Here is a 25,874-nt window from a genome sequence, read left to right as displayed (position 1 = left end):
CACTCCACTCTCTCACTAGGGCCACCCCAATATCCACTGCCCTACCTTGCATCTCTTTTATAACACCATCCATGTACTGATTGAACAACCACGGAGACATGACACATCCTTGTTTCAATCCAACCTTTATATAGAAAAATTCACTCAGCTCGTTATCCACACGCACTGCAGCCTTGGCACCCTCATACATACTCTTCACGGCCTTCAACAACTTCCCATCTACTCCATAAATTCTTATTACTTTCCACAATCCCTGTCTATCCACCCTGTCATATGCTCTCTCCAAATCCATGAAAGCTGCATACAACTTTATTCCCTTCTCTATAAACTTTTCCACTAAAGATCTAAGAATGAATATCTGATCTACACAACCTCTTCCCTTCCTAAAGCCTCCCTGTTCTTCTCCAACTAATTCCTCTGTTATTTCCCTAACTCTGTCAATAAGTATCCTACCATATACTTTTCCTATTACACAAAGAAGACAAATGCCTCTATGATTACCACACACTTCTTTTTCCCCTTTTCCTTTGTACAGGGGAATAATTATACCTGACATTCAGTCCTCCGGGACTCAACCTTCCTCCCAGGCCAATCTGCTCATCTTCCACATCCATTCTATTACTGTCTTTCCCCCACGTTTCAGCATTTCACCACACACTTCATCGATTCCTGGGGTTTTCCCCATTTTAACTTTCTTCGTTGCTTCCACAACATCCATCCTACTGATTTATTCCTCTCTTCTCACATCCCTCCTCCTTCCAGCCATTCCCTAGTCACTTATACTTGCATTAGTTTCATTCTCAATGTCCAACAATTCATTAAAGTGTTCTCTCCATCTGCTCACTTTTTCTCCCTTCTGCACTAGTAATCTACCATTTTTATCTTTCACTCCCCAGCTAACTTCTTAGGCACCCTGTTTAACTCTCTTTACTTCTTTCGAGAAAATTTTCTTACATTCTCTCCACGTTACACTCAAATTCCTTCCAAGTTCCTCATCCACCGCCTTCTTACTCTCTCTTACTAATCTTTTCACCTCTCTCTTCCTCTCTGCATATAACTCTCTCTTCCGTCTCTCAACTTTTTCGACGCCCCTGCTTCTCATCCACTCATTATGCTTTCTTCTTTTGTGCCACAGCCTATCTATTCAGTCCACCATGATGTTCCCTGCATTCTTTTTCGTCTTCTCTTCACCCCTCACACCACCTCACATGCTGCACAGATTTCTTTTGTGAATATCTTGCACACACTTTCCACGTCCCCCACCTGCTCCAATTTATATCTACCAAATCGCTCCTCCACTTCATTCTTATATTCTGCCTTTTTTCCATCATCTTGTAACTTTTCTACCCTCCTTTTAAGAAATACTTCCTCTTGTCCTTCCCTTCTCCTATTTCTCTATTTTACACCAAATGGTCGTCTGAAAGTCCACTCCCGCAACCTCTATATACTCTTGCATCCATTATACACCTCATCCTTTCATCCACGCACACATGATCAGTGATTGCATTCCGTTCATTCAGTTCACCATCCACCCTTCTCATCACTAGTCACGTACGCCTATGGATCATTTTGTGCCTGAAGAGGGTATTGGCTATCACCAACTCCCTCTCGGCACAAATGTCCACTAAAGCACTGCTATTCTCATCCATCTCTGCAGGCACACCCCACTCAGCAACTACTCCATCCACCTTCACATTCGCTACTTTTCCGTTGATATCTCCAATCAAAAACACTCATTCCTTTCAAACTTTTCCATGCACACTTGCACATTTGTCCAGAACTCTTCGTTCACTCTACTTGCACGATCTTATGTTGGCGCATACATGCACACAATCGCCCACATTTGTAGTCCAACTTTCACTCTTACCCACACAATCCTAGTGCCAACTGCTCCATCGTCTGTTATATTCCCCTTCCATCTCTTACTCACAACAATACACACTCCTTCTTTTGCCCTCTCATTCTCATCTACTCCCGCGCGTATACCCCATCCATACTCCCATTCTCCCACACTCTCACCTCGCCATTTAGTTTCTGTTAATTAACATACATCCACACACATCCACATACCACATACATCCACAGGTAATCCACATACATTCTGAACACATAAAGCTAAACACATTTTATTCCTCAGATGATCACTGGTTGGATATCCTTTAACTACTTGTGGTATTCTACAGGGTTCTCACAGTGTCCCGTTACCCATGTTACGAGATCGGAACATAGAGTTAGCGTACGTCCACACCAAGGTTACGTAACCTACGAAACAGTGACATATTACAAAAACAAGGTTACGCGAAGTTACTGCACGTTCCGGAACACTGTCAGAAACATTACCACACACCCAGTGGTAGCCGTGGCCTGGTTACAGAACTCCATAAATGTTCCGGAACTGTTTCAAAACATACCATAACATGTTACTGTAACCTTGTTCCGTAACACAAAGTTATGGAATATTCGGCAGTGTGGACATACCCTTATTCATACACTGAACAGCAGAGACCTGTTATTGCGTGCATCTCATAATATGTAAAACATGTTAGAGAGTAACTTGTAATACGAATACAAGAGGTAGCGGGACTATTCATGGCCGTCCTGTATGTCATAATATGTCGGCCTAACTCGGCCATAACGCCACGACCGTCGGGAAGAAATAAAGGTTACAAACAGTAGACTATATGGGTACGTTTGAGGAAGGTGATTATGTCTCAATTATTATAATAATAATATCTCAATAATTATAGTAGCTCAGTGCATGTTTAAGTATTTTAATTATCACTGCCATTTAAAGTGGCGCCTATATGAATTAGGTTCAGTGAACCCTTGACCACCAAGAATGAGGTTTCGGGTAACGTAAAGGTACGTATACACTGAGGTTACGTAACGTACGTAACAGAAACATGTTACAGTAACAAGGTTATGCGAGGTTACTGCAGGCTACGGAACCCTGTCAGGAACTTACTAGAACCAACCCATAGTCCACACTGCTGTATGAGGTTACAGAACAGTTAACGTGAAAATGTCGAAGGAAAAGGCGGTGTTAGCCAGTGCGTGCTACGTGGTACTGAACATATTGACGAAGAAAAAGCGTAATAGGAAAACATGGGTGGGAAAAATGCTGATCGAGAGACGTGAATGCGGTGGACCTAAAATTATGAGGGATCTGTCAACTGATCAAGAAGGATTCAAAACTTTACAAGGATAAGCTATTCAGATTTTGAGAACAGTCTGTCGCTGGTGGGAGCTAAAATTTGTAAGAAAGACACAAATTTTCGTCAAGCAATTACTCCTACTGAAATACTTTTGGTGACATTACGTTATCTTGCTACTGCTGATTCGTTTACAAGCCTGATGTACCTCTTCAGAATCTCCAAACAGACAATCTCCTTTATAGTTGCTGATGTATGTACAGCAATTATTGAGGCGCTAGCAGATTATGTTAAGGTGAGTTAATAAAAGCCTTAAAACATCACTTATTTATGAAGAGTTGACCTAATGATTGAGGCGGCTTGCAATCCTGATGGACCCAGGATCGAATCCCGGCTGGGGCAGGGAACAGTTTAAGGATTTGAATTTCCTTAAAAAAAAAAAAAAAAAACAGACTTTCCTGATCTACCAGATGACCCGCCGACATGTCGTAAAAGTACCCCAGCTACTACCAGTACATCAGTCCTGTATGAGACAGCCCTAGCATGTGTTCAATATGGACCGTGGGTGGTGACATGTGGAGGTGTAGGAGGACTACTGGGCCTTGGGATAGGCCACTGCCCCCAAGAAATAGGCCTTGGGCCTCTACCCAGAGTCGGACACGTAAAAAAAAAAAAAAAAAAAAAAAAAAAAAAAATTATCCACACTTTCCTTCACATCTTATGAAGTGCATGTGCATTAGACAGGTTTACTTGTTCCGTGTTCATTTTAAGTACACCCACGCACCAAAGTTTCTGTACCCCCCTCGGTGGCAGGAAGTGGAAGTCAGGGTTAGAGAGAGGAGAGGCGAACGAACAACCGAGAGTGGTAGTTTGGTCTGAGCTATGAGGCGAATGGTGAGAAACTTAATGAAACTGGATTCGAAACATTTCCATGCTGTTCACCCGCAAAACATTTTGCGTTCGTGACATATATAGCATATATTATAACATAGACTGCTATGTTATCATGGAGTCCTGTGAAACTGGTCTAGACACGACTCATCTGTTTCGGATCCTCATCATACAAATAAAGCACCGAACCAATGGGGTGCTTCTGAAAAGCCTAGTATTCCGGTAGATGTCACCACCATAGGGACAAACACATTCCCCGCGCTGTTTAAACAGCATATTTTTCTTTGTTAAATATATACACTCTTGTGTGAAGCTGTGAATCATAGTAATGTCGTATACCGTAATATAAATAATACAAATAGAACACGTATATATAACGTAGCGTGAATTGCTTATATTTATCATAAACGGAAATTAAAATATCATTGATGGCATGCGATGGCAACCAGCCATTCTCAGTGGTCCTATATTATTTAATTTCTGCTACATTTAGTGCAAGTTAGGTTCTTAATACATAGTTTGTTCAGACTGTTTGTGTATATTACGCCTAGTGAGTATCTTGACTCATTCAGTCTCTATGTGGGCAGAAATTTAATGTTGAGTAAATACTGGGACTCAACATTTTGCACACTCCCCTTCACGCATGCGCACAAGACAATCCAGTGCTTAAGGTTTTTCACGAGAGGTTTGTTTTCAAAGTAAACGCACAAGGACTGATGCTTGAAATAATACAATTTTCACTACTTATTGTCTGGTTAGGTTAGATAAAGTAAGGTACCGTAATTGCTTTGGAGGATCTGAGGGGGCAACACCACGGCCTTCTCAAATCGTGGCAACACGGGTCTTGTGGTGTGCATGGGTGAAGGGAGTGAGCAAAATGTTGAGTCCCTGTATTTACTCAACATTAAATTTCTGCCCACATAGAGACTGAATGAATCAAGATACCCACTAGGCGTAATTAACAGTCTGAACAAACTATGTATTAAGAACCAAACTTGCACTAAATGTAGCAGAAATTAAATAATATGGGACCACTGAAATGGCGGGTTGCCATCACATGCCATCAATGATACTGTATTTTAATTTCCGTTTATGATAAATATAAACAATTCACGCTAAGTTATAGAGTATATACATGTTCTATTTGTATTATTTATATTACGGTATATGACATTACCATGACTCACAGTTTCACACAACAGTGCATATATTTAACGAAGAAAAATATGCTATTTAACAAGCGCTGGTAATTTGTTCTTACCCATGGTGTCGACGATGGGACAGGGAAAAATGTGGTTATCAGCTACACAGACGTAAGGACAATCAGATTTATTATTATACAGATTTATAGTAGATTATCAGCAGAAGTAGCAGTTGTGGTGTTGTGAGGGAAATTAGACACAGTCAGTGGGAAAAGGAGGGTTAGTAGTGGCAGTGTCAATAATGATAGTAACAGATTCAGCAGTCTTATGCTAACATTATTTGTGTGGAAGTGATGATGTGACGAATAATATAATACAGTAGGCGTTATAGGACCGGATGACTAGAAACCCCCTAAGGAATATAACGGCACGCAGTAAGAGGATACCGGAAAGTAACAGTAATAGAAGGGACAGAGACAGAAGGAAAATAATGCACGTATGAGGTGAAGCAACAGTAAAGGCCTGGATAACAAAGCGGATGAGGATACCACAACTGTATCTTCGTTGTCTCAGTTATTTTCTGTTGTTTACTTCTAATTTGGTGAATGCTCTCCGCTGCCCATCACAGTGTGGTTTATTCGTCCACATACAGTACAATAATATTAACATTTGTAACCATCCCCACAGCTACTGTGGGAATCAGCATTAAAATCACAATCATTCTACAGTATATTATAGCTATAGACAATCCAGGATTAACATATTCACAAAAATTATCGCTGACCAGTCGCAGCTTATATATAATTGGTTCGGTGCTTTATTTGTATGATGAGGATCCGAAACAGATGAGTCTTGTCTAGACCAGTTTCACGGGACTCCATGATAACATAGTAGTCTATGTTAAAATACATGCTATTTTTGTCACGAACGCATAATGTTTTGCAGGTAAATAGCATGGAAATGTTTCGAATCCAGTTCCATTAAATTTCTTACCATTCGCCTCATAGCTCAGACCAAACTACCACTCTCGGTTGTTCGTTCGCCTGCCCTAACTCAAACCCTGACTTCCATTTCCTGCCACCGAGAGGGATACAGAAACTTTGGTGTGTGGGTGTACCTATATGTGTAATCCGCATTAAAAAACTTCACACTTTGTCAAGAATAGTGTGAACATACTGTGTGACCATCATATCTAAAAATCTACGTTCAAAATCTCTCTCTCTCTCTCTCTCTCTGGCTGGCTGGCTGGCAGCATGGCTGTTTGTCTATATATTGTAAATGCTTGAATCAATTACCACTGCGTACAGTTGGCGTAAGTACATATATGTATTATATAAGATTAGTCCACTACTACCCTTAGGTAACAAACGCACATATGAATAATAAGTGGGACTGAGACGCAGTAGTAGTTAATGAAGGAAATCAATTATCCAAAATACAATGTACTGAAAAGCATATTTAATATTCTTCAACTTAAAAGATTCAGTTAATACACAAAAATCCCGACATAACTGACATGGCACATGTCTCGTGATACAAAACCATATAATTTAACAACCATATACAGTATATGAGTGTACAATCCAGTAATACCATTTGGTCAATGAACGAAATAAGTTATGTAATAATTTTAATTATGAGGTACAGTGTAGGCTACCTATTGCCCATAAAAAAAAAAAAAAAAAAAACAATAATTGTTATTAGTAGAACATATATGTTGGCTCTGGGTAAACAACTCAGTAGCATCCTGAGTTCATTGCATGTGCTTCTTTCCAATGAATATCCCCTAGAAGAATTTCGTCTAACTGATATTCATTAATTCTACCAAATATGTTTACGTTTATATGTGATCTAATTATCTGCTGTTTGCAAATGCGATTCATTAGTCTCTTTAGGCTGTAGGAGGCATAAATCATATGCATCACAATAATGTGCGTGTTCAGAGTGATGACGAAGAGGTAGTAGAGAATGATGGATAGGAGTCAGGGGAAGAAGATGGCTGGGAGTGATGCGGTGGACACTCTGTAAAGTGATGTGAATGAACCATAGAATGGTGCATATGTACTGGTCTGTTTGAGGTGGTCCACTAGTAACTGGGTGGCACATATTGCGCCAGTCCTTGAGGTCGAGTCATATCATCATACATGCCTAATTCTGCCTCAAACAGAGCACTGTTAATGACGTGCTGCACAACCGATAATGATGTGTTTGGAAGTTTCCTCAACTTCACTGCAACATTTTCACCAAACACTGTAAAATCAACTTTATCAGACATGTTTCCGGCAAGATTTTTCGATATGGTATATGCTTCCTCTAGTCGTGCATCACAATTCCTTGGCTCTGCTGGTTTTGGAGATATATCGTGGTATATGGCATTTTGTACGGCGTCCCCCTCACCAGTTGTGCTGGCAGAAGCCTCACCTCTTTACGCAGGTACCACAGGCTCCTGAAGGATATTAAAAAAAATAATGAATGACAGTGTGCTTCGACAGGGTTTTACAAGAGCTTCCTTTATTAATGTCGAATGTATATAACCGTTTAGAAAACAGTTCCCCCTTGAACAGTGTGACAATGAGCCATTTACGGCGGAAGCAACGGTAAAAATATTTCAAAAAATATATATACCCATTCTATTAAGAGTACAATGCTGAAACAATTACTGAATTTAACCTACAACATTTCCATATATTCAGTGTTAAGCAAATCTAATTTTAAATAATAATATGCTTTATTATATTTTGACATGTTATGTACGTATGATTGTACTTGGCATGAATGTAGCCTACGTACATATTTTTGCAGGTACCACACACACAAGAGGAGTGGACTGCTATTCAAGATGGGTATGATACAAAATGGAATTATCCCCACTGTATAGGGAGTATTGATGGCAAACGTAAATCTGGTGGCACCGAATAATAGTGGTAGTTTGTATTACAACTACAAAGGATCGTACAGCATCGTACTTTTAGCAGTTGCCAACGCTCACTACAACTTCATATACGCTGACGTAGGGTGCCAAGGAAGAGTAGCAGATGGAGGGGTCTTCCAGAACGCATCATTTTATAGGGATCTCGTGATGGGAAACCTTAATTTGCCAGATGCTCAGCCCCTTCCAGGAAGGGCAAAATCTGTGCCATCGGTTCTGGTAGCTGACGACGCATTTCCGTTAAGAAGTCATATAATGAAACCATACCCAGGGAGTTTTGATAGGAGAACATCTCAGCGCATATTTAATTATAGATTGTCATGAGCACGCCGTGTTGTTGAGAATGTGTTTGGCTTCATGGGTGCTATATTTAGGGTGTGTCGGAAACCCATACCTTTACAGCCTGATAAAGCTATGAAAGTGGTATTAACCTGCATTTACCTCTACAATTACCGCAGAAGGAACCAAGAATCACAACGCCAGTACTGTCCTCCGGGAACGTTCGACCACGAGTCTGTACACACAGGTGATATACTGCCAGGGTTATGGAGACAGGAAGGGGTACGTGGTGCATTGGAGGATCTACATAGGGTTGGTAGGAACATTTCAGATGAGGCAAGGAACATCAGGGCAGAGTTCACCACATACTTCAATAGTGATTCTGGAAGGGTGCCCTGGCAGGGCAGACTGGCATAGAGCACATATTGTACATGGCCATATGTTTAAATGAAAATGCTGGACTTCGTAAATTATTATTGTTCCTCTATTAACTTTCATTGATATCACGTACTTTGTATGTACATGTGTGTAAGTTGTGATACTTATGTGAATGTAAGGGCTAATAAATACAAAATACGCAATACTTGTTTTACTTACATCCTCCTTTTTGCCCGAAGTGTCCATGGTTTCCCTTGGAGAATTAGATGACGAAAGGAACTTCAAGAAATCATAGGCAAACCATTTTGACGATATTTGGCCGTCAGTTCCATTTCCAGATTTTCTGTTTATGGCATCTACTTTGGCTCTTTCACGATGATATTGTCTCTTGAGATTGTGAATCTTTTTTCTACATCATCTTTCGTACAATTTAGTATTTCTGCAATTTTCATCATCGCGTATCTTTTCTTTATCTTGTTTTTGTAATTTGTGTCGCTCGCATCCCACAGTAAAGGTTGACCATGCAGTAATTCAATAAGGTGGATTACTCTTTCCTGGGACCACTCCATAGTAAAGGATCACTCGGGACTGGCAGAACAGGTTCACAGGTACTCACGTGATCACCTCTTGTGAGGTTCCGGATCAAATGTTTGTGTAGCCTGGGCAACCGACCTGCTTATAGTAATTTACGTAATAAATAATGACCATGACATTTGATATCTGCGGCCAGGTTATGGAACATGTTACATGTTATTGCATACCCAGTGATAGCTGCTGTGGCTGGTTACATAACACCGAAATTGTTTCGAAACATATCATAACACGTTACTGTAACCGTGTTCTGTAACCAAAAGTTACGGAACATTCGGCAGTGTATACATACCCTAAGCCATATCATTCTATGGTTTTTGTTGTTATCCAAAATATTCTAAAACACGGATGGTAAACTATTTTTTATTTCCTTATAAAAACAAAATTTTCCTATTCCTAGCCCATTATGAGAAGCACGAGTATTCATGGGTCTGCTGCCTATCGGTTTGGGTCAGTGATGGAGGGATGACCAAACAACGATACACCCTCCAGTAAAGGTGAAAAGGGGCGTAACTCCTCCACCGAAACTGTATCATGATCTTCATTCCCGAATTATACCTTAGGGAATGGTGTTTTTTTAATATGTGTATTAGCGATTAAAATATGGTTTGTCATGAACCAGATTGACTTTGAGATGCTCCAGTATACTGATTTATTTGCTCTCAGGTTGGTCTATCGTCTCTTAGTGTAGTGATTCAAGTATCAATTCATCCCACAGAAGTGTTTGTTTCTTGATCTTTTGTTCGTGGATAACTATGTGTGTGTGTTACGTTTTCTCGTTGTTCTAGTAACTGTGAATTGTTACTGGGTAATTCAAACGCTGTCTCCTCTGGCAATAAAATTGGTATTGCAAACATCCCGTAATTGTACTAATCACTAATTAACAGGCACAGTTTGCTAAGGAATGTTGCCATGAAAAACTTATTTTATATATATGTGTTAATTGTAGAGATAACGACAACGATTTGAAATATATATATATATATATATATATATATATATATATATATATATATATATATATATATATATATATATCATCATGATCATCCTCAGCCGTTGAGGTCCACTGCAGGACCGGCCTATCCCCACCGAAGCAGAGACGATACAGCCAATGTATCTCAACCAAGTGGCTTAGGCTGTCTGGCAGCGACTGTATGTAGGATGAGAAGGGCTTGAAAGTGTAATATTAGTGTTGTAGTGACTTTGGATGTGTGTGTAGTCTGTGAACCAAGTGTAATCGGCCCGCCTTAAGCCGATTGGGTGCAAGGATACTAGTATGCGACACTGGTTCAACCACAGCACCCCCTTGTGTCCGTCAAAGTAGCAAGTGCCTTGGTGAACGCTTCTCAAATTTTTTACAACTCTGGCGGGAGGCGAACCCGCGCTCACCAGCGTGCGAAACGCACAGTCTACCACTATACCACAGAAGCTCCATATAATATATATATATATATATATATATATATATATATATATATATATATATATATATATATATATATATATATATTGTTGGTACTAGTAACCAGTAAAGGACTTAATATAGATAACTGAGGATGGTGTATGTACATAAATTTGTATATAAATGAAGTGGTGTTTGTTACTAGAAGTAGTTAAATGTAAGAAAAAAAGAATAAGGAATTAAATGGCGTGTGAAAAGGCTATCTCAGGTTGTAACGTCGTTCACTGCCTGTTTGTTTGTTTTTGTTTTTCCTAACCCTGTTTTCAATATGTCTTTCTTAAATGTTACTTAGTCTGTTGTAAAGACGATAATTTTACTGTATATCTTGTGCAAAATGTTTATCATTCTTGTATTAGCAATACATCCCTGTAGGATAGTGGTGATATTCATTGGTGAAATTATAAATAAAAAAAGGGATTGTGTGTTTAAGCTCTCTGGGAAAAATAGGCAAAAGTATATATAACCACTTAACAAATGTAGAATGAGGTCACCCTTGGAGACTGAGCGCCGTGGTGATGGATCAGCGGCGAGTAATGTGTGAGTGATGTGAGTGGTGGGTCAGGGCTTGTTCTTGTGATGCTGCATTGTCTTCCGTCACCAATGAATCAGTGCCATCTCCCTCCCTACTGCGTAGGTTGGTTTGCTGGAAGAATGTTGCTTGTAGATATGGCTTGTTTTGTGGCAGTCGTATATACTTGTAGTCTACCATGAATCGTAGAACTGAAGCTCGTAGCTGAATAGATTTGTCGTAGCTAAATGCTGAACGTTGATATAATCGTGCGGCGTAAGGAAATTTTATTGTGGTTCGTTGGCTCGCTGCTTACCACCGATGTCGATACATACTCATAGACAGATAGAGATTGTGAAGTTGGTTGTAATTGTAGATCGTCAAACTACTGCCAGTATAAAGTTGTAAGGCATCCTATGGCTCGAACATTCTTGTTTTTTTTTTTATTCTATTGTGATACTGTAGGCTAAACTGTAGAATCGCAGACGTGGTTCGTACGCTTACTGCCACCAAAAATAATATCGTAGTCATCTCTCAGCTTTTCCAAAATTATGTTGAATTGTTGGGATTTCAAGGAGAGAATTTTCGTTGTACTTGTCATAGATGGCAGGAGAAAGATAAAGATGAGTCTGGGGTTTGATTGCACTTTACTTCTTCAAAAGGAGTATCTCACAAAAGCAGTACTGAGGTGAGAGTGGTTTATTGCTTGCTAACCCCACGCGCTTCTTCATGCCTCTCTGGGTTATTGCTTGCTAACCCCGCATGCTCCTTCCTGCCTCTCCTCATTGTCTTTTCTCTCTCCTTACCCCTTCTGCCCTGTCTCTCCCATTTCCCTTGTATATGACTGGTTGTGTCACGCGAGAGGGTACGTGGAAAGGAACTCCCGAGACTGTGGAAAGCTCCCATCAGGAGTCACATTGTGCTGTGTGTGAAATTCCTAACTAGAGAATGTGCAAACGTTATTTCCTCTAGCCCTCTCACTTAGGCATGACTTTCTTCTAACCTCTATATTAAATATATACGGTACTAGCTGTTATGTAGTGAGTTATGATATTTTAGTGTCTTGACAAAAGTACAGGTCGTAATGACGGGATTTTTGAAAATGTCCTTTCACTGTACTTCACTTCTTTCCATCTACAATATCAGAGACCACACCGACTTCACCATTCAGTATCGCGTTATTGTTGCCTCTAAGTGCCTTCATACTGAGACCAAAATCGACTTCTCTAATGACACAAATTATCTGATCGTGTAGATCTGGAAGGTGAATGAACAAAGGACATCTAGCTATTGTGGTATTTATTTATATATATACATTTTTTCAATGTTACCTATATCATGTCTGACAGAAGTGGCCTATCCAGAACGTGTCTCAGAGAATGGGTTGTTCATTTTTTTTTTTTTATCACAACCTACAAAATCGCACAATTTGTCATAAATTCATCCCTATTTTATAACAGAGCTCGAGTAGGCGAGGCACAGCTTTTTTCAGTCAGTCATGGATTTCGTGGTAGAGACAACTGCAATGATTCTTTGTTTCTTGTACTCTATATATTAACAAATTAATGTTTACAGCATTATTATCAATGATTCCCAGAAAACTCAGAAATAGGAGCTTCCGTAGAACCTTATCTTCTCAGTTTACAAAGATGGACTTACTTCCGATTCCGGCCTCAACTTCATTCCTGGCGCATCCTTTGAGTATACTTATCAGCAATGGAGATATCACTGACGTAGATACAGGAACCCACTACCCACACTACACAAACACAGCCATCGCTACATGAGCTCTCTGACCACACTGCAGAAGCCCTCTACCTACACAACAGAAACCATTGCTGACACTGTCGGGATCTACCTTGTACAGTGCCATGACAATGATGGCAGCACTGTGTTACATCTCCGGACATGGATGTACACATGTTGCCAATTGATTACCGTTTTTTTTTTTTTCCCTACGTCTTTCAGAGTTTATTCCTTTATACTGGATGGTCATGTCACGAAGCTACATTCATCATTCAGGACTTAGAATTCTGTTTTGAAAGCGGAAAGTAAATGAAACTGTGCAGCAGCAGGCTGGGTAGGACTTAATGTACCTTGGAAACATAGAGATTTAATAAACTTTATTACTACACGTATAAAGCATAAGATCCTGTTACATATAATTTTTCTGCATAATGACTGTTAACAGAGTTCATCAGGAGTCGCTACACTATCAAACATTTCTCCTAATTTGAGTAAAATCATCTTCGTCTGTGGGTCAGTCTTTGGTGATGTGTTGTTCTCTGCGAGCAAGACACAACTCGACAAGAAACGCCAGGACAGCAGAGAGGTGGCTGACTCCAAGGATGTAGAAGACCCCTTGCATGTGCTCTACATTTAGGGGCAAAACTCGGAACACCTCAGTCTCGCTGTCTGTTTCTTCCTCCTTGTTGGTCTCTTTCTGCTTCATCCGGTTCTCCTGTTAATATAATGTATGATTTATTATCCCTCACCTCCCTTGTTTCTTGTGGTAAGATAAATATATCAGTCCCATTCATTAATGTGGATAGTACCATATCTTCATGCTGTAACATCTCAGCCTCAGCGCTCGGTGTTCTATCGTTGGTTTCATGCCAACATCCACTTTACTTCATTCGACCAATATACTTTCCACTTCCTGTCATTTACCTCTCGTTTGCCTTTGCATCTTGGTAGATGGAACCTTCTAAAAATTCCAACCTTTCTCCATTCACACACACACACACACACACACACACACACACACACACACACACACACACACACACACACACACACACACACACACACACACATGTAACTTGCAATACTTTGGTGATAGAAACTCCGTGTACAAACAGCTAGATAAGGAGTTTATTACAAGCTCACAGTAAAACCAATACACCAGTCTTGTATGAGACAGCCCTAGCATGTATTCAGTATGGATGGTGGGTGTTAGCGCCGAAGTGGTGACATGTAGAGGTGTGCGGTGTGTAGGAGGACTACTGGGCCTTGAAAGCAGGCTGTGAAGCCTATGCCCAGAGTCGGTCACATAAAAAAAAAAAAAAAAAAAAAAAAAACAGTCTACCCTTCTCGACTGTCTGCTAAGAACTGATGCAATAACGCCGTCTTCAGGCGTGGGAAAGGGTGCTGACCTAGCAAGATTAGTGGGGGCATGTATGCATTGGGGGGAACATATATACATCGGGGGTAGACATATTGTGGAGGGGGTACACTACTTCCCCGGGTAGCTGAGACGGTGTCTCCTGACACCGGGAGTTAAATGGTGTTTGATTATAGGAGTAAGGCAGGACCGGGAGGTTTGTACAAGGGATAAGTATGATACAGGGGCAGTAGGGGAGACATGGCCATGTTGAGGGGAGGGAATTAGAAGGATATATACATATAAGATATACAAGGAATAATAGGTACAAATCCAGTAAGGTTCGAAGGTATATATAAACATAATGGGAATTACACAATAATAGTTTGATACATGATAAACAAGGAGTAGATATGAGAGTTCTAGTGTTGTTCTTCCTTCAGTTTTTTTTTTTTTTTTTTTTTGTAGTTTCTGTAGGATACACTGTCACTCAGTAATGCATGAAAGAAATACCATCATTTTCTAGTAGGCAGAGTGCTGTTCACAGTTTGGTTAATTGTTAGATGGCAATGGTAGTCACGGGATGCGAGGGTACTAAGTACAGGGAGTTTCTACGTCGTGTGTAGGGCGTACTATGCCTGTAGCGACTCTGATTTCCTCGAGTCGACGTTCCATTTTTCTGACACAACAATGCACTGCACAGATGATGAGTAGAAAACCTATGAAAGTGATAACCACAGGGGGAAACACAACTGTTGGATGAACCCATGAACGGCTGAAGGCCAGAGAAAATTGATCCATAATGAAATCACTGTCATTGAGGAAGGTGAGCATGCGCAAGTGAGGGGAGGTGATGGTAATGTTGGCAGATGGTAGGGTTGAAGGCATGTCGATTGGTTGAAAGATGTCATAGGAGTGTTTACGAACAGCTTGGTGATAGCGAGTGGCGTAAGTGATGACGGACCCTGATTTGACGGTACAATAGTCAGGTGCTTTGTAGAGACCACTAGCGGGGACGGAGCGAACGGAAGAACCAGGACACATGATTGTGACAGAGATGGGAACAGCAAAGAAGAAATACTGGACATGGTTGAGGTGAGCATGGTGGACCGGGACGTCAGGAGCTGGGACAAAAGGACAGGCCGAGTAGATGGAATAGTTGCGAACTAAAGCAGACTCACAGGGTGTAGCACTGCTAGGGAAGATAGCGAAAAGGTGGGCAGCACAGAGACGAGAGGTCGGAGTAAGGGAGGAACATTGCTGGAGGTCTGTGGAAGAAAGGAAGGCAACGGAAAGATGATCATGGGAGAGGAGGAAATATTCTGAAGGAACAGATACCTGTAACAAGGAGTTGTTGAGGCGGAAAGGGAAGGGAATGATGTGGAAAAGGTTAAAGGTTATGGCAGAACGGAGAGGAATATGGACGACGACGTATGTAGTGAGAAGAGTGGCTTCGAGAACAGGATAATAATATTCAAGGGAAGAGTAAGGGAGGACTGGGGAGAGACCGAAGGTGGAGTGAGCCCACTCCAGGACAGAACGGAGAGCTGAGACAGGTACCAAGTTGGCAGTGACACGTCCATTGATAGCATCGACCAGGATACGAACCAAGGTAGAGACTTGAGACAGGAGAGAGTCAACGGCCAGTTGGAGATTATCCATGTTGAGTTTGAGGTAGAAGAACTGAGAGATAACGTTGAGATCTGAAAGGTGGCGTTGTAAGATATCGGTGAAATTGTTTAGAGTGGACGTGACTTCATTGAGTTGGGTTGTGAGCTTCGGTAACATAGTGTGTTGGATTTTAAGGACTCGGCGTTTGATTCTAGGGCTGAAGCTAAATGAGTGAGATCAGATTTGAAGCCAGAAATGTCACGGGCTGTAGCAACGCCAAACAAGCCACTCAGAATCTCACCGCCGAAGTCGAAGAGACCTCGTTTCACACGAGAACGACCCACGGGTGTCTGAATGGAAAATGTGTCATTGAGCTCAGTGAATCTGTTACTTATGTATTGCAACTGCCAGGAGAGTGGGAGGAAAAGGTTATAGAGATACTTATTCGGGTTGTGTGTCCCCATGAGGGCCGTGAGATGGTTCCTGGTTCCGTGGAGCTGGTGCGCGTAGGCAGGTAGGGCAATGGCTACGTCGGCCAGGGGCGCAAGATCGTAGCGCAAAGAGGCGATGTCGTCGTGTATCTTGTTGTATCACTAAAAATCCAAGGAGGCGGTCAGAATGTGATGGTTCGAAACACCGCTGCTACCAAATGTAACTTGCAATACTTTGGTGATAGAAACTCCGTGTACAAACAGCTAGATAAGGAGTTTATTACAAGCTCACAGTAAAACAGTCTACCCTTCTCGACTGTCTGCTAAGAACTGATGTAATAACGCCGTCTTCAGGCGTGGGAAAGGGTGCTGACCTAACAAGATTAGTGGGGGCATGTATGCATTGGGGGGGAACATATATACATCGGGGGTAGACATATTGTGGAGGGGGTACACACACACACACACACACACACACACACACACACACACACACACACACACACACACACAAAATCATTCTGTACTTCACTTCCCACTCAACAATTGATGTTTTATCTACACTATATTTTTCATATCTCAGTACTTACAAACACAAGTTCGTTCCCACTGTTGAGTCTACCGTATATTTCTTTAATATCCACATATCAGAGGATAATAAAGGACTGTTCATGTACCAATCAGACGTAATCAATAATCATAAAGTGAGAATAATTGTTGGTAAGTCTTTATTTAGATCTTACTAAGTAAAAGCTATCTCCACTCTGATTTTATACCATTTACCAAATGGAGAATAATAGGAGATTTGAAACTAACAAATATTAAATCTTAAAACATATAATGAGAGAAACTACTTGCTTCTAAAGAGCACAGGCCACTCCAAAAATAATAATAATAATAATAATAATAATTATAATAATAAATAAAACATTATAATAATTATTCCATGTGATTCTATTACACTGTGCCTAATTCCTAGGATTATCTTTAGCCCAGTGTATTTTTTAAAAAATCGTCTTACACACACACACACACACACACACACACACACACACTGATGTTTACATATAAAATGTGATAATGCAGCAATACAGTTTGGAAGGAGAATATCAGTGCTTCCAGGTCTTTTTTCGGTTTTGCTAGGCAGCAAAGATGGTCTCCTCCCTTTCACCCAAACACACATATATATTATCATAACGAAACTGACTGTGTTTCGACAACGCTATCATTTTTTTCTTAAATAACAGAACAGAGGAAAGAAAAACAAATGAATAAAAAAAAATCCATTACATCAGATTACTGGCGTCCTCCATTCATAAAAAAATCTGTAACAGTTCGACTTGAACAACTGTTGGTTGAAGTTTGGGGGACAACAACTCCGGGGAAGCGAGTTCCAGAGAGATGTACATCGAGGAATAAATGAAATCTGACAGGTAGATATTCTGCAATATGGCTGTGTGACATTCCACTTATGAGCGCTACAAGCTGCCTGTGAAGCACGAGCGAAGGCATGGAGAGGTGACACAATGGACGCAGGTTCGTCTGAGCATTTGCCATAAAAGTATCTTTCAGATAATGCAAGGGAGGCAACATTCCTTCTTACTTGTAGGGAAGGCAGTTTATTCACGATAGCATGGTTATTAATAAGTCCAACAGCTTTGTTCTGAATTTTGTCTAGTTGTTTTAATGCAACCTCCCCACATCCATTCCACTAGGATGAGCAATATTTTAGCTGAGAGCGCATATGACTCTCATAAATTATAGCTAACTGCTCGTTAGTGAAGAAGTTACGGACTGTGCACAATAATGCAAGTTTCTTTGAAGCGGTTTTAGCAAGTGATCTGACATAAGAGGTCCCACCGAGGGCACTGTTAAGTGAAGCACCGAGAATGTCAATACTTTCGGAGATACGAATATTAGTAGCACTGGAGGTAATATATGAATCCGGCAGCATCTGTCTATTAGTAAACTGTAACATTAAATCAAAGTTATTTTGTTCCCATTCATTAATCGTAGACAAGTTTTAATTAATGGAGATGGCTGCACTGAGTTGAGAGTTAGAGATATTAAACTTTGTAAATGGGTGTTTGAATGTGAATGAACTGTGAAGCGTTGTCATCTGCATATGAATGAATGGGACTGTGAGTGACAGATAAGAGATCATTAATATGAATGAGCAATAGGGTTGGCGCCAGAGCTGATCCTTGTGGCAGGCCGGCATTAATTGAGTGGAGATTGGAATATATATAATCTATTTTTACTCTTATTTTTCTGTTGCTGAGATAAGAGGAAAGCAGAGAAACAAAAGACGTTAGTCCATAGCAGGGAGTTTGGATAGCAGGGAATGGTGCCACGCTCTGTCAAAAGCTTAAAAAATATAATGAATGTGCAACATTTAATATTTTCATAAAAGGTCTGAAAAAAAAAAAAAAAACTTCTATAATGTTCACCAGTATTTTGCGAGTCAGTAACATACAGTTTAACTACTCGGATTATTAGATTACTTTCAGATAAATCAATGTTTCATGTCGCCAAAATACTGATGTACCAAACGTGTGAATATCAATTGTATTCAAAAGAGGGCAAAGGTATTGCTACCTCTGTATTAGTCTTACTTAGTGTTATTTTATTTTTTTTTTTAGCAGGATGACTCTTTTATTTATTTTTGTTTTTTGCTGCCATCACGCGCATTCATTAGCCTTAGAGCAGATCTCAAGTAATGAAGAGGTTAGTGATGGAGTCATTTAAATTCTCAATTCCGAAAAAAAAAAAAAACTCAAAAGATGATTAAAGTTACTGTATATGGTGGCCCAGATTTTTATCCTTTTGTAGCCCATTTCACGTAGTGTTATGGCAGAAACAGATAATGCTGAGGTTTTACATCCTTTCAATTGCACTTTGTGTGTGTGTGTGTGTGTGTGTGTGTGTGTGTGTGTGTGTGTGAATTGCACCATAATCTAGTGTTCATCTTTTTATACACATTAGCATTCAAAATGGAGAGGTGGTAATTTTAGAGCAAGTTAGATTAACCGGGTATAGTATTAACAAAATTGAAACGTCATTGAAGTTAAGTTGGTAAGGTTTCACTAAGCGTGATGACCCTGCAACAGTATATCTAAACTAGCCATCCTGCTCTTTGAACTATCTTAAGTATACTGTGACGAGTCGGCGCTATTATGTAATTGAATAAACTCATGACATCAACTTTGGTGGGAAACCGCGAATTCTAGTGGAATCCCAATATTTATCGCTCAGTTTAACTGCTACGTATTCACCCGGTCGGAAGTGTTTTCAAAACAATTTTTCACTGTGTCATAAATGATCGTCTTTGTGCGAAACATTAGCACTTCCACTGAGCGATTTATTATGGGAGTGTTTCGCTCATTCTAGCCGTTAGCAGTGCAGCCACGACACTCGCCTCTTTCCCACGATTTGAAGTCAGTCAAGATTTGTACGCTGCAGAAGCAGGTAGTGTGTGAGGCAGTGTTCTTCCTCAACGACGCATAGTTCCCACAGCTGCCGTATTCCCACCTAGCATGATTGGCGAGAGACAGCATGTGCAGTGTCCTTCCAGTAACGACACCCAGTCATCCGCTTTGTCCACTTTTCTGGCCAGTATTTTCTTGTTGTTTTTTTCCTATTTTTAAGAGCTAGCTTTTGAGTGAGCGAGTGAGTGTGATCTTATTTTGAATTCATTTTGAAATGTAACGTAAATTTATTTCTTTGTAATCAATAAATTTAACAGTTCTTTTTCTCGAGCTTAATGTAATGTAAACTCGTGTTTTATTTTCCATATTAAGCTTATTTCACTTATAGGGTCCTAGTTTGCATAAACGCTTTGCTATTCATAACTGGTACTTAGGCCAGTCCTTTTGTATTAAGCTTAAAATCCGTTGTGCCAACCAGGAGTTAATGCACCAGCAAGAATCTGTTATCATTAATAGCATTAGTTATTGATTGTCAGGGGTGAAGTCACTTTCTCCAGAGGCTAACAGTAGTAACAAACAGCAATTGTGAGGAATTAGTCTCTGCTGTGTACTGTTGAGAAAGTTTATAAGTTCTCGTCCTTAGAGAATCGGCGAAGGAAGCCGCATAAAGTAATCATTGCTTGATTTTCTCAAGACAATTCATCGTCCCTGCTCTCAGTATTATTGAAAATTATCCTTTAGTATAGTATACTCTTTAAAAACTCCGTGACAATTGGCGACCTCATTCCAGGATATTAACTCCTAGCTCTAAGGCTATTCACGAGATAATACTCACTCGTTCATACTTAGGTATTTATCATTAAAGTCTATAGGCACTACCTTACTAGTGATTATTAATTCATTTTTATTAATTTACATAATAGTTTTCACAGTCAGTTGTTTGTTTAATTTTCTTTCTTTACCAGTTCAGTTAGATAAAACTGGTCACCACTAACCTGTGCCTATACTCTTTATTCTCGAGTATTGGCTTCTTTCTCTGAAATACTTGCAGTCAGTACTGAGTCGCTAGTTTATTTAGATTGAGTTAGCATCATGTCCACCAGCGTCTATGTACAGGAAGCTAAAGATATGGGGCTTACAGACCCAACAGACGTTAAGAATTATGTCCTCTCTCGGCTTAGTCACGAGCAGCAACGCGAGAGTGATGCTCATGAAAAGCGTAGAATGCAACGCGAACATGAGCGAGAACAGCGCAAACACAAACAAAAACAACGCGAACTTGAGTTAGAACATGAGCGAGAACAGTGTGAGGAACGAGAGAGAGAACGTCAATACGAGTTACAACAACGTGAGAGAGAATGAGAATATGAACGTGCCGAGCGAGAAGCACGCGAAAAACATAAATTTGAAATGTTGAAGCTCAAGCGAGATTCCTTGGCTTCAGACACATCTGGTGCAGCTGGCCCAAGCTCCACGAGCGCTCTCCCTGCACATGTTATGGCGACCCCACAAATCAAGCTTCCCCCATACAAGGAAGGCGAGCGAATCGAGCCATACATAGCTCGTTTTGAAGACATGGCTCAACTTTGCCAGCTGGATGATGCAGCTAAGCGGCTTCAGTTTCTTAGCCTGTTTGAGGGCCCTGCCCTCGATATTCTCCACAGAATTCGTGGAGACAATCTCACGTATGAGATGATGAAGGCCGCACTCATCAAAGCGTACGGTCTCACAGTTGATGACGCCAAGAGTCAGTTCATGAGGGTGCGTTTACAGGATAAAGAGACTGCCGTTCAGTTTCTTGACCGGCTTACTGCTTACTTAGATGAGTGGATGGAGAAAGATGAAACTCCTTTCACGCGTGAGGGGATAATTGACATTATGCTGCGTACACAGCTAGAATAGTCGTGGCCTACTGAACTTATGGCTCAGCTTAAGATCTGCCAGGTAAGAGATGCCAGTCAAATGGTGAAGAAGGCTGACGCATTCTTTACTGCATATGGGTACCAAACTCGCAAGCAGCATACCTGCAACAGGAAAGCTGATAAATCTGAGAAACCATCTCAGACTGAACCCCAGCAACAAGGCCGTTCTTAGAATAATGGCCAAGGTCCAAAACCGCAGAAGAAGGACCAGGGGCAAAACACTCAGAAACCTGAGTGGAAGCGGTACAATAAGCAGGACCCTAACCAGCAGCAGTATCAGCCACACAACCGACCGTCGGGACTGTCCTTTTCACCACCAGCTCAAGTGAATAGGAGGCAGGAGGCGAACGCAGCCTACATTCCTCAGCAGCAGCACGGTGGTCACGTCCCTACCAGTACGGGTACTCCCCCACAGTTCACTAGTCCCAGGTCGACAGTGAACCCCCCTGCACAGATGGCCAATGCTCCATCTCCCAAGGCAGTGAGTACGACCCCTCAAGTATCTAATTCACAGGGCACCATGTTTGCCGCATCATTTATTCAGCAGCCTACTCAGTGGCTAGCTGCTTCCTCCACAGACCCTCCCACAGGTGACAGTGCCTTCCTTGTTCAGCCAGGGTTTGTGGGAGGCATTCCTGTTAAGGTCCTGAGAGACAACGGATCCTCAGGTTGCTCTGTCAAGCAGAGTTTAGTTCGGCCTGAGCAGTACACAGGTCGACAGATCCAAGCTAACCTTATTGATGGATCTGTGAGATTGTTCCCTGAGGAACGTATCCAGTGGCATCTCCATTTTACACTGGTACAACACTCGCAGTTGTCATGCCAGAACCTTTATTTGACCTAATCATAGGCAATATTCCTGGTGTCAAGTATAGTTGCACTGAAGATGACACTACTCAGACTTCGGCTGCAGTAACACGAGCCATGGCTGAGGCTCCAAACTGTGTCACCCCGGTGACCATTGAATCGCCGCAAGATCTGATGTGTAGCCAACTTGTTGTCCAAGAACAACTCTCTGACCCGACACTTGCTACCGTGCGGAAGAAACAAAAGGGTAGAGTGATAAAGTATTCACGGGGAGGTCAAGCCAAGTTCCTTCACAAACAAGGACGGCTCTACCGTGAGTCACGAACACCTGAGGGAGAGGTTCGATTGGAGTTTGTCGTTCCCACCAAGTACTGCCAAGCAGTGTTAGAATGGGGTCATTGTTCAGCCTCAGGAGGTCACATGGGCAAAAGGAAGACCCATGGCCATATCCAAGCTGACTTTTTCTGGCCAGGGGTGGGACGAGACATAGATAGTTTTGTGCGTTCCTGCAATGTGTGTCCACGTACCACGAATCAGGGACATGTCCTTCCTGCGCCGTTTGAACCCACACCCATAATCTCTGAAGCAGTTGAAAGAGAGGGCAGTGGTAATGTGGTTGTAGACCCGATGTCTCGCCTACTAACTGATGACTAATACGGGCAACTGTTGTAGGCTGGGTTCCGTAAGATAGGCGTTCTCAGAGATTTGAGTAATCCAAGGACCAGCTTGGTTCCCAGTTAAAAGTGTAGACCTGACGTCTCACCCGTTGGCCCCACAGGACACAGTATGTCCAGGGCCTGTACATATATACCATAAGTTAAGGGGGGAAGTTTGAGAACCCCGCAGAGACAGTCCGAGGCTGTGTATGAAATACCTTGTGGAACGTCTCGAGCTGTGGGCCTCTCTGAGGATTCCCAGAGAATGCACATTATCCACATAAGTGTTCACGCCCACGGTGGGTGTTAAAACGTGACCTGAACGAGATTGCGTAGCGATTTTCAGCTTCCTGTTATTAGTCATAAGTGTAGTGTTAGGTTAACCAGTAAACTGCCCGTTCTAAGAGATTTGAGCAATTAAAGAACTGACACGTTTCCTGGTTAATAATGTTAGGTTAACTAGTAAACTGCCCATTCTAAGAGATTTGAGCAATTCAAGAACTGGCACATTTCCTAGTTAAAACCAGTAAACTATAAGGGTCCTGAGCGATTTGTGAATCCTAAGACTACATTTCCTGGTTAATAATGACATAAGTACTGATTGCTAGGCAGAGAGAGAGAAATGACACTTCTGATGCTCCACCTTGATTCCTTTCGCAGGTGCAGCTGGTGGGTGCAGCATTGTCGTGCAGATCAGCTGGTCATCCCTGTCGCATGCTGCTGCCCCTTCTCTTCTGCCTCGTCGTCATTATTTACTATAAATTTGAATTAGATGATTTTACACATAGGTACAGTTACACCACAACTGTCACACCTACACCGTGTATTACATACATCACGTAACATAACACTTAGTTGTTAATGTAAATGTAGCGAACTTTTCACTCAGTTTAACCTGAGTACAGGATTTTTCACTGTCGTTACAGAGTTTTTCCCTCAAGCTTGCTTCTATTAACGTAAACGCGAGGTTTCTTCGCTCACTGGCGACTGTGACTTTCTCCTGTAGCAGGATAGCACACACACACCACAGTGTGAATCTTGTGTGACTGAGTTAGGATTTATATATATGTATATTGAATTTTTTTTTCTGAAGAAATTTATTTTTTATTTTTATGGGGCGTTATGTCATGAGTCGGCGCTATTATGTAATTGAATAAACTCGTGACATCAACTTTGGTGGGAAGCCGCAAATTCTAGTGGAATCCCAGTATTTATCGCTCAGTTTAACCTCTACATATTCACCCGGTCGGGAGTGTTTTCAGAACAATTTTTCACTGTGTCATAAATGATCATCTTTGTGCGAAACATTAGCACTTCCGCTGAGCGATTTATTATGGGCGTGTTTCGCTCATTTTAGCTGTTAGCAATGCGGCCACGACACTCGCCTCTTTCCCACGATTTGAAGTCAGTCAAGATTTGTATGCCATGGAAGCAGGTAGTGTGTGTGGCAGTGTTCTTCCTCAACAACGCATAGTTCCCACTGCCGCCGTATTCCCACCTAGCATGATTGGCGAGAGACAGCATGTGCAGTGTCCATCCACTAACGACGCCCAGTCATCTGCTTTGTCCACTTTTCTGGCCAGTATTTTCTTGTTGTTTTTTTCCTAGGTTTAAGAGCTAGCTTTTGAGTGAGCGAGTGAGTGTGATCTTATTTTGAAATGTAACGTAAATTTATTTCTTTGTAATCAATAAATATAACAGTTCTTCTTCTCGAGCTTAATGTAATGTAAACTCGTGTTTTATTTTCCATATTAAGCTTATTTCACTTATAGCTCCTAGTTTGCATAAACGCTTTGCTATTCATAACTGATAATTAGGCCAGTCCTTTTGTATTAAGCTTAAAATCCGTTGTGCCAACCAGGAGTTAATGCACCAGCAAGAATCTGTTATCATTAATAGCATTAGTTATTGATTGTCAGGGGTGAAGTCACTTTCTCCAGAGGCTAACAGTACTAACAAACAGCAATTGTGAGGAATTAGTCTCTGCTGTGTACTGTTGAGAAAGATTATAAATTCTTGTCCTTAGAGAATCGGCGAAGCAAGCTGGCATAAAGTAATCATTGCTTGATTTTCTCAAGACAGTTCATTGTCCCTGCTCTCAGTATTATTGAAAATTATCCTTTAATATAGTATACTCTTTAAAAACTCCGTGACATATACCTTACAATAATGTTTTTCAATAACTTGCTCAAATGCAAATACCAGCATCATTTTCTTCTAGAATCACGTTACTCTTATTTACCTTGGGAAAAGTGCACTTCATAATCACTGTGAATAGAACATTTTTGTCGGTGTTGCCAGTATACACACGTTCACATTTTAATATTCTGATATGATAATCCATCGATAAGCTGATACATATAAGTGAAAAAGATATGAGTCTATAGTTAATTATTAGTGCCCACCCCCTACCCCACACACACACTGCTCAGTGCTGCTTACCGATCTGCAACCTTCACCCTTTGGAGTTAGAAACCACAGTGGATGAATGGTATCGTGCTGGATAAGAACCACTAACCTAGTGCGAGAAAGAGCTGAACATATGTAATAAAGTTATTTATCTTTGACACTGGCTCACTTG

The 25,874-nt window shown here is 41.1% G+C and overlaps 1 protein-coding gene across 1 annotated transcript in view; it reads right to left on the bottom strand.

The window, feature by feature from the left end:
* Positions 1 to 13,595: 13,595 nt before the first annotated feature.
* The window catches only part of LOC145397278 (uncharacterized), a 149,481-nt gene continuing 137,202 nt past the window's right edge, over positions 13,596 to 25,874 (bottom strand). The window contains exon 17 of the mRNA XM_080270474.1: positions 13,596 to 13,796. Within this exon, the coding sequence (XP_080126600.1) occupies positions 13,596 to 13,796 (201 nt within the window). The remainder of the gene's footprint in view (positions 13,797 to 25,874) is intronic.

The sequence above is a fragment of the Coenobita brevimanus genome, chromosome 40 (genome assembly GCF_032717465.1).
Source record: "Coenobita brevimanus isolate Jiangsu-jjx chromosome 40, ASM3271746v2, whole genome shotgun sequence".
Lineage (NCBI taxonomy): Eukaryota > Metazoa > Arthropoda > Malacostraca > Decapoda > Coenobitidae > Coenobita > Coenobita brevimanus.
Note: the sequence above shows the minus strand (reverse complement) of the source record. Positions and strands in the feature narration are given on the sequence as shown.